The sequence below is a fragment of the Cheilinus undulatus genome, linkage group 18 (genome assembly GCF_018320785.1).
Source record: "Cheilinus undulatus linkage group 18, ASM1832078v1, whole genome shotgun sequence".
In the NCBI taxonomy this organism is placed as follows: Eukaryota; Metazoa; Chordata; class Actinopteri; order Labriformes; family Labridae; genus Cheilinus; species Cheilinus undulatus.
In genome coordinates this window covers 9,266,225-9,277,100 of record NC_054882.1, presented here as the reverse complement: position 1 = coordinate 9,277,100, position 10,876 = coordinate 9,266,225, and the positions used below count along the sequence as shown (strand labels likewise).

At 34.5% G+C, this 10,876-nt stretch overlaps 1 protein-coding gene across 5 annotated transcripts in view; it reads right to left on the bottom strand.

Moving 5' to 3' along the window:
* Nucleotides 1-5,269: 5,269 nt before the first annotated feature.
* Nucleotides 5,270-10,876, bottom strand: part of klc1a (kinesin light chain 1a) — a 71,179-nt gene continuing 65,572 nt past the window's right edge. For 4 of the 5 annotated variants that reach the window (XM_041812428.1, XM_041812430.1, XM_041812429.1 and 1 more), the window contains exons 15-16: nt 10,386-10,452; nt 5,270-6,886 (exon numbers count right to left, since the gene is read on the bottom strand). In XM_041812428.1, the coding sequence (XP_041668362.1) occupies nt 6,821-6,886; nt 10,386-10,452 (133 nt within the window). In that variant the 3' untranslated portion in view covers nt 5,270-6,820. The remainder of the gene's footprint in view (nt 6,887-10,385; nt 10,453-10,876) is intronic. The other variant, XM_041812432.1, reaches the window with a different exon arrangement.

Here is a 10,876-nt window from a genome sequence, read left to right as displayed (position 1 = left end):
AAATATGTTTTTTTTCCCTGGCCAAAGCTATGGGCTTCCGGGGGCCCATAGAGGTCTCCAAACTCGTTGTGTTCTGTAAAGTTAAGCTGTGATAACCACATTAAACCTGAATAATAACCATTCTTATAAAAAAAATACAAGAAATAACTTGATTTATGCTTAAACAGAATGATGCCAGAAAATAAAGTAAAAGAAACGGAGGCAATTTTAAGAAAGAAATAATGAAATAATTGCAAAATGAATTTAAAGTGGTAAAAACTGGATACCAACATGCAGATATGGTTGGGAAATGGTGAAAAGCAGTCAAAAAGTGGCCATAAATTGTTTAACAGCAGCAAAAATAGGTTGAAGAGGCCAAAATTAGGGAAAAATGAAAAAAAAAAAGTGGCAAAAAGATGCAAAAAAAAAAAAAAAAAAGCCAGATAAGGTAGGGAGGGAGAAGAGGTTGAAAAGTGGCGTGTGTTAAATGGGCAAAAATGGGCCAAAAGGGGAAAATATGGGTTAAAAAGACAAATAGATAAAGTAGTAAACAAAGGTTAAAAAAAAGTTAAAGTACTAAAAAGGGTAAAAAAGTGGCAAAAAAGGTTTTATATAATGTAAAAAAGGTGGAAAATGGTGAAAAGCTGTTAGAAAGTGATGGAAAATGCCATGACATTTCAGCAAAACAACGTTAAACCACAAACTGCATCCATCACAACAGCATAGCTTCACTACATATATCAAATACCAGATTCAACATAAAAAACACACAAAAATCTCATAAATTTGACAATTTTATCCAAATATAGATCAGCTGTACAATATTATGCAGGACCAACATGACTATTGCTCAGGTACAAAAGAAACACAGTTGAACTAAACCTACATGTGAGACAAAGCAGCAGTTACAGGGAAGTAGTGTCACAAATATGCCAGTCACATCCAGGAACTTCATCCGTCTCTCCTATACAATTATAGAAATAGGTTTAATATTTTAAGTGGGCTACAATACTGCCATTTAGGAAGCATAAAGTCTTTAAAAACAGACAAACGAAGCTACACAAAGGTGGAAACACGGAGGACATGTAGCACATGACAGTCAATCTTGCTTTAAATTAAATTGTCAGTAAATAATTAGATTAAGGAGAATGGATATGCTGTGGAGCAGCACATGAGGACGCTTCAGTGATCAATCTGTTGCCATAGTAACCGGCCTTGTTATATTCAATAAGAAGCCCAGTTACCATCCAATTTTTTAATCAAATACAGGACAAATATGACAATATGAAATCATCTCATTTCATGTGAAATTGGGTAGATGCCCGATTGAAAATGTACAGAAGCCCTAAGAGGACACACATCCATACATTTCATTTAACTCAACAAAACAACCAGTTATTGGTGGTGGTGTAAAAATGTATGAACACATGTCCTCTTAGGGCTTTGGTAAATCATAAAAAAAAGAGAAAATATGTTCTATTTTTCACTAAAGTTAAGTATTTGGGGATTTTTTTTTACCCTAACCATATTTCTCTGCTGTAAATATTTAAGGCTAAACTGTCTAATGCTGGATTGTTAACAAGATTAGATAAGCTTAAAGTGAGAAAATGAATTACATAAAACCTTTTTTTTAAACTAAACTATATTAATACTTCCACATCACCACTCCATTCCACACCACACCCAAAAAACAAAAAGTAAAAATTTTAAAAAGCAAGAAAAGGAAAGATTGCGATAAATGTTACTGCTGTTATAAGATAAAGCGTCAACTAGAACTTTTCCTTAGAACATCAATAATTTACATTCATGTCATTAAAATCATTACAAAAATAGAGTTTTATATTGAGTGATATCAGGATTTCCTTCCCCGTCATAATCTGCATTAGAGAACAGCGAACGGTATGAGCAGCTTTAGTAATAAGTCAGGCAACAATGTTCAGAAGGCCTCAACAATGCACAAGAATGTAGTTAGATAAGTACAGCACAGCATGAAGACCTAAATACACACAGAAATAAAAGACTTTAAACACACTAAAGTAGGTTTGAATGTTTTACAACTGATTAATTTATTGTTTACACTTTGGGAAAATAAATTTATCAGAAAAAAACCTTGTCATTTATGGAAGCAAAAAAAGGCCCATTTCTTAAATCTTTATCAGTGTTTCCATAATACAACAGTTAAGTTAATAAAAGATGAAAAACTGAATGCAACAGATAAGTCTATTTTTAAAAGTATAATTTGCCTTGTCTGGTTGAATCTAAATAAAGCCAGGTAAAATATGTTGCAAATACTCGTACTTTCCAATACTTCAGTGCCACTTCTCTTCATTGACCACTGAAGATAAAAGAGGGACAGGACTTCTGATATTAGTTTAATCAGCAGGAGCTGAAATTAAGTTTTGTAATCTAGCAACTGTAGGCACTGATTGAACATTTCTGAAAGCTCTCCTCAAACTGAGGTTGTGAGCGTTGCTACTACACCACTAAAAGCCTCTAAATATTTAAATAATGTTCAAACTGATTTGCCTCCATATAAAATCCTTTCATGAATAACAATGACTTTGTTTCCTGTTGCATAAATGTCTTTTAATGTGGTACAAAAAGTCGCCTATCTTATCTCCATACAGCCTCAGATAATACTGAGTTATGTGCCTCGGTACTTGGTGGAGTCTCTGACAGTAAAAGGAAACAGTTTCCAAAAGCTCAAAGCAGATTGACCAGCAGACTGATCAACAGTCACCAAAAAGGAACCAACACAACTCTATTACATAAAAAAGACAACCTCACAATGACTTTGTCTAAATGGCTGCAGGCACAGATGGGAAATTCAAGTTAAATGATGATAGAAGTGATAGAAAAAAATAAAATCAGTAAAATGTTTTGGGATGGAGCCCTCATACATCCAATTCAGTTTTGGTTTTTAAATCAGTTTCACAAATGTTTTATCAAGATCATGACTGTGGGAGGAGGGAAACTTCTGCAAGACAAAACGTACATACTGCAGTGAATGCACCACTCACCTGCCCTGTTTGGATGTAAAGTATGTGTAATCTGAAGAAATTATTTGTTTCACTTGCCTGGTATATGAAGCACTTTTCCTCAATAAGAAATTGAATGAAATTGAACTGTTTACATCTGTGAAGGCCTGCCCACGTTATTGGCTGAACCCCTGATAAGCCCAGAGCATTGGCCCTCCCCAGTTATGATTTATTTTATTGATAATATCAATGCATGTGTGTCGGATCAGTAGCACTGGTGCTAGCATCTTGGCTAACTGTTACTTCACTTTGGAGCAGAGTGTGTGAAGCTATTATTGAGTTCTGATGTCACGTTTGTTAATTCGTGCCACTGTTTGTCCCTTTTCCCCACTGTATTTTCACTACTTTATGCGGCCATTTTTTGTGATGTTTTTTTTTTGCCACTCTTGGCTAATTTTTGGTACTTTTGTCCCGTTTTGCTACTTTTAATCCATTTTGACATTTTTTTTCCACTCTGTAACCCCTCCTCATGACTTTATCTGGCCATTGGTGCAACATTTTGCCACTCTTGATCCATTCTTTGCCCCTGTTAACCCATTTTTTAAACTTTCCTCCAATTTTTGCTATTCTTTAATCCCTTACCACAAATTTATCTGACTGTTATTGCAACCCTTTTGCCACTCTTTAACAAATTTTATGCTTTTTCCCCTTTCTGCCACTCTTAAACCCCTTTCTCTATTTTATCCAGTCATTTTTGCAATATTTATGCCCCTTTAACCCCCTTTTGCTATTTTATCTGGCCATTTTTGCAACATTTTCACCGCACTCAACCCACTTCAGAGACTTTTTGACCCCTTTTTTCCTGCTTTATCTGTCCATTTTTGCAACATTTTTGCCATTTTAACCCATGTATACTACTTCAACCCATTTTTGCAGTTATTTAATTATTTTATCTTCAAGTTGTCTCAGTTCCTCCTATTTTATTTTCAGACATCTTTACGTTTGTGCACATCATGTCTTAGCTATAAGGTCTTTCCCAGTGGTTTAGTCCAGTGTGCCACCTACATTGTTAACATTACCAAAAAAGGAAAATCTGTTTTAAAGTAATGTAAAGTAATGGATATACTGTACTTTCGACTAAAATGAATAAAATCATTTTCTGTTGCTTTGGTAAGTTTTACTTTTCCAGCTAAATATAAAGCATGGTTATCACATCTTAACTTTATAATAGACCAGGATTTTTCTTACCTTTTTGGGCCCCCCATTTGGCCGGGCCCCAGAAAGCTCTCCCCTTTAACCCCTCCTTATTGACGGCCTTGCATCTGTCTTTATTAGACAATACTTAAAATGCAAGATTCAGGCTTATTTGTTTTTTTTTTTAATTCATGACATAAAAGTTACGTGTTTGTGTGTATACATGTACACTCACAGACCACCCTATCAACTATAGTGTATGTTCATCTGGACATAAATGCAAGTACCTGATCAGCCAATCACATGGCAGCAACTAATTCATGACTTAAGCTCAAACTGAGCATCAGAATGGAGGAGAAAAAGGATTAAAATAACTTTGAAAGAGATCAGTGAGTGTTTATGTAGAAATTTAATCAATATGATGGAAAGTTTTATAGATCACCACAGGCAGACACAAATATTTTTCAGTGATTCTGGCCCTGACCTGCACCGATAGTGTTCATCTTTAAAGAGTGATTACTGGCGCAGCAGTAAGAGTTATTTATATTTAATGTTTTAAAAAGCATTATTGCATGTAAACTTTATCCTAAAAGGAAGCTGAAAACAAATCTTATATGTTGGAACATTTGGTCTGATTTTTATAAATTCAAAGATTTTTTATAAACAAAGAACGCTGTTGTTTGAAAATGAAGAACTTCCTTTATTGAGAAGCACTGATACCTCTAATGTTTTCCAGACCAAAGAAAAGAGCAAGTGTATCAGTGTGCACAAACACAGAGTATAAATATGAATATGTAATAATACCATTACAGCTCTGATGTTTATTTTGAAAGTTTTATTTTCATTTGATTTTCCTCCTCCAGTTAAACAGTCTGCTGTAGTTTTATCGTCCTCATTTATGTAAAAATATCCCCTCATTACAAACATGGTTCCAACTTTGCATACCTGCTCAAATGATAGGAAGCTAAATTCATTCTGAAAAAAATCATCAATGCCCGATGAGTAAGAGTACAAGGATTTAAGCCTGGTATCAGCCCTGATGCTGATACTAGTGTCAGTGCATTCCTCGTTTTTATAACTGATGTTTCAGTATTTACACCAAAATTTAGTTTGTAGTCTTTTTTGAGTTGCTGTTATGTGGACATATTTTTATTCCAAAAATTACATCCAGTTTAACTCTAAGATCAGTAAAATTGTTCCAGTTAAAACAAAACTCTGGGTTTACAAAATAAATATTTACATTATTGTCAAACTCTACCTCTAAACTATTTCTAGGAGAAGCACTCCCTTTTGCTGCAAAAGAAAAATACATTTTATATTTGCATTAAACTCTCAGGAGTTACTGTTGCATGAAAATAACTGCCTCTAAACTATATTAATCTGCACTTTTTGGTTGATTTACTTCACTAGAACCCACACAATAAAGTGTAAAAACTAACATCCTAAGCAGAAACACGCTGCAACAGTTCTACGTTTAGAGTGTGGAGTGGTGTTTGCGGTGCAGTCAGTGTGAGAAACTAAAAGCCTCAAACCTGAGTGTGCCTCTCAGCCTTCATGTGCCAAAATGTCAAAGTCCTGCTCCATTATTTGTCAGCCTCAGTATTCATATAAACACAGTGCCGCTATTATCAAGGCTTTATACAGAAAGACACAAAGAGAGCAGCAAAAAGGACGGAAACAATAAGTCAGCATTTACCAAATGTAAACATAAAACTCCAAACATTAAAAGCAAAATCTTCAACCAACGCAGGACGGAGCATTTTAGAGATTCTGGTGCACGTCCTTTCAACAGGTTTCCAATGATTTTGCCATATAAAGTTAACATTTAATCCTGATTATTAGGCTGCAACATATCAAACCATAAAGTACATCAACTGTTATTTATCCTGCCTGACAAAATGTGTGCATCTTTTCTGTACTTCCATTGGAAACCTGCAGGGAGAACGCAGAGCTAAGCTACTGTCCGGGTCGGCCTACGATGAGACGTCATCACTGGACACGTTTTCAGCAGAGATGGTAGTTTAAACATATAAGAAGCAGAGCAGGCTTGTTATTTTACACAGAAAAACTCAAATATTGGGAAATCAGTGTGCCTTATTTCAAGTTAAATTACCTTATTAAACTAATTTAAACCATATACACCTAGTATGTCAAGATAAGAAATCTTAATTTAAGGTTACATGACTTATAGACAAGAATGATGCCTGAACTGCAAGTAATAAGTAAAAAATATCGGCCAATCTGCATTAAAAATGTTATAAAACTGGAGCTCCACTCTGCTTTTGCCTTCATTTAAGCAATAGTACAGCATTAAATATTTAAAGAGACAGTCATTCATACAGTACAAGCACATACAAAATAAAAGATATACAAGTATGAGATTTACACACTCAAACATACAGCAGGCTACTGTATGTTCATATATTCTTCTTGTTCCTCGATATGTATGGATTCAGATAAACATCTCCAATTCCCCTCTATGAGCACAAACCTTCAAAAAGTGCAAAGATACCTGTACAGTGAGACCTCGGTGGATGTACGCTGAAGAATAATTAGATAAAAAGCTTTCACACAGAGAAGTTTACAGTGAGAAGGGTCTGAAGTTTGTGGACAGGAGGCCTTTTCTCATGAAGTCCCTCCATCCAGGAGCCAGGGTCCGATAAAAACCTTCAATGCGCCAAGTCGGTGTGGCTGGCACTCAGGTCACGACTCTTTCTCAGACGATTATTTCGTTCCTGAGGAGAATCAGAGAGGAGTTAGATAAAGAACTGAAAGGTGAAGTCTAAAACCAAGCCAAGGATTGATTTTCAGCTGAAAAAATGTAGAAAAGTGAAAGATGTAATTGGGAAATATTTCTATGGAGTTGCAGGTTATGCTTATAAAATGTCTCTTCAGAATACGTTGATACAATCTGTAATATTTTAGACAAAATATTGATTCTATATGCTGTCAGATTGTATGCTAAGGTTCAGAGGTGGTTTAAGTAATTTGGAGGCAACAGGCAAAGACTAATAAATGAGACCCTTCCTCATCTAGCTAAAAGCAATCATAGGAAGTAAATACATTTACAAAACATCTCTTTTCAGGTAAGATAACAAAGCCAGATAACTACGGGAGAAACCCAAATCTGACAGAAATCAACTCAAGGAGCATCATAACCCAAAATCACCGCATCGTAATATTCTAACACGAACCTAGTTAAAGTTCAACTTATCTCATGGTATGACTTGATATGAAGACATTTGGGGCTTTTTAAGGACTGAGGAATGGTACTTTTTGATAACCAAAATCTACTTAATAGCAACTTTATTCAATCTTTTCCCCTTATCTACATTCAAGATGACATCTAAATCATAAAAAGTCATGTTATACTTCCTCTCTGATGAGCCTATGACTACATCTTGAAGTTGAGGCCTCTTTGAGTATGTGGCTCAGACAATTTTTATTGGATTCAGGGATAAGAAATTTTTAAAGTAAACCAGAGAAAATGGATTTATACAGAATCTTTAGGTCTAAAAATCAAGTTTTGCGTAATATCTTGGGTTACACAATAATTAAGATGGCCTTTGAGGCTATCAGATTTTAAAATAGCATAACCAACTCTGAGAACCCTACATAGTGACCTTTACTGGGACTTGACTTTATTAAACTTATTAATTCTGTTACCTTCATAATTCACTCTACAGTATTCTTGTACAAACTGCTTGTCACTGAATTAAGTTTTCTGTATGGAAATTTACTTTTAATATCTTATTCAAGTTGTGAATATGTTCTATGATGTGCTAACTAAAAGCAATTCATGATTAGAAACAACGGTGCACATTGTTGTAGCCTACTTTCACCATCACAGTGAAGAAGTTTCTGCTTACCTGTAGGTTATTCAAACGTGCTTTATAAATAAAGTTGCTTTTGCTAACCAGAACTATCTTTACTGTCAAAAAGCGACTAAAAAATCAAAGGTAAATCTTAAAAATTTGCTATGAAAATCGAATTCATACACTTATATCCTCCATCAGCAGGAAGCTAGCAAAGTGGTTAGAGAGTTAAGCTAACAGTCAGGAAGCAGAGAAAAAGGTCAAACTAGAAGATTTAAAGAAAAACTCGCAATGTTGACTTTAATTTAAATGTAGATAGCAGTACTTTATTACATAGTCTACCTACAAGATAACTGCTTTTTTTTGGATAGAAGTCGTCAGGAAGCTTGAGAAAGTCAGCTAGACTTTCACAAAGTCAAGCTTAGATAGCTAGCTAGCTAGGTCGTCATTTTTGCTAAGGTCTCAAAACTGCGTCATTAACTTGTTGAACAACTTTCACACAGCTATCTCCATAAAATTAACATTTAATAGTATTTTCTTTATTAAAAAAACAAACAAAAAAACCCTTAATCCTATTTTGTTGACCAGAACTGACAGCTTGCAAAAGTAAAAAATGTTTTAATATAGGTACAGCTAACAGTTAATCCAGTTGTTCATTATATTTACCATAAACTACTTCTAAATGGCTGAAGCTCACCATTACATACACCAAAACAAGAATTATTCACTGGAAATACTCTGCTAACCTGGTATAATTATGGAAGCAGTCAATAGGCTGTTATCTATTAATTTAAATAAACCTGAACTGTCTTTAGACATTACAAATGCTTTTCATCAACGTCTGTTATCATTAGAAATTATAAATCTATTCTGAAGGAAACTTTAATAGTAGTGAACTTCTGTTGTGTGTTATTGCCTACAGAATGTATGGAAGATGATATGAACTTAATGACAGTCATACAACATGTATTAGAATCTCTGCTGGTGATTGTGTGTTGATTAGTCAGCATTAAGATGGTGTGAAGTTAGTGAGTGAGTCACACTGATGCTGTTATTCAGCACGAACCGGTTTGTGTTAAATCTAATAAGGAAAACACTGAAAATTGGCACCAATACAAATAAACAGAAGGCCTTTTAACCAAGATTATTGTGACAATAAATGGTATGAAAGAAAAGAACAAATCAAACAATATCTGCAGGAAAGATTTGGGGTGTTTGTTTTCAACCCGCTTGGTAAACTGGGTAGGTGGTAAACAGTGTTTTTGCTCTAAATGTCCGAACTCCTGAGCAATCAGCCAAGAATGTTTTAATATTAAAGGTGCAGAGTGTAACATTAAGCCAAGTAGCATTTAGCAGAACAAACTTGGTCAAATGACACAGTATTTATAAGCAGGCCTGTCTAAACAGGTGTTTAATCACATGAATGAATATAAGATTGTTTTATGTTTATTTACTTGGTAAAAGCCTTTTATTCAGACCCTTGATTTTTTTTTCATTTTGCATGTTTCTACAGTATCAGAAAGGGAGCAAAAACAGATGCCCTAATAAAGGCATTTTAAATTATTGCTCAATCTGTTGGTAACTTTTTGATCTACAATAGGGATTGATGACTAAAAGAGCCTTATTAATGTATTTTCTAACTTCCATAGGGCCAAATTTTTACAAATTAAAGGACACTCTCAATATAACAATCAGAATTAACTTCATTTTTATATTAAGAACAAATATGTAGCTCTAAAGGCACTTTATTAGAGAATACATTTATATTTTTAAGTCAGATAAAAATAACAAGTACCTGATTTAATCAGCTGAACACAGAACTTAAGCCAATTTATACAGCTTTTTTATTGCATTTAACACAATACTGGTTATTTTAGTTATTTTTCATGCATATCTGCCTTTTTCTGCATTTAACGATGCATATAAAAGAAATTCACTGAAAAATAGGAGCCAATTATATCCCTTACAAAGAACCTGACACATAAAAATAATCAAAGATAATCATAGAAATGTCTATTTTTCATGTTTTCATAGCAGATAGTTTTCTACATGTTTGCCTCATATTTGAAAAGCCCAGTCTGAGAGCAGTTTGCATTTTTGCAGAAAAACAAAAAATGGTAATTCATAGATGATAAAACAGTTTAAAACTTTATTTTGGCCAAAAATCATGTTTGAAATGGTTTCCTAACTGCTACAGTTAAAGAATGCTCTTTAAAAGCATGAGCAGAGAACATTATAATGTTATTGTATGTGTCCCATATACTTTACTGGGTACTTGTCTTTTAACAGAAGGACTGGGGGTGTTTTTTTTTTTTTGGTGTGGTTGAACTTTATTAAACCACCAGCAGTAACACCAGCAGGGTTAAAGTCAAACAGACCCTCTGCAGACACTCCAGTTCCTCATACTCAGTCTCCTTACTTGGTAGTGGTCACTGGCAGCCTTGTCCGCCACGTTAAGAACCCCCAGAGAGCTGGCTCGCTTCATGCTGCACCCAATGTGACATGCAAGGGGGAGGAGGTGGTGGTGGGGGTGAGGGGGGGTGGAGAGTCAGGTGTGAGGATATTAGCTCAATGGAAACGGTGGGAGGTTAAAAACACTGGTGATATTTTCACACAAAGGTTAGTCCAACAAAAAAAACTCTTCATAATTAAACTTTCTCCCATTCTGTCAAAGAAATTCAGCAACTTTCTGGTACCACTTTCTGAATTTATTGTTCATTTTTGACTTTGTCTTCATTGCTCTTTGCTTTCTAGGAATAAAAATTATTTATGAATACTTGTGCTATTATTACAAACTTAACCATTTATTTGTAATTTACAAAGACTTAAAATAGTCTTAAGTTGTAGATTTGATCACCTTTTGGCTTCATTTAAAACTTTTCTATTGCTTTTAAGAAGGGATGTAACCAC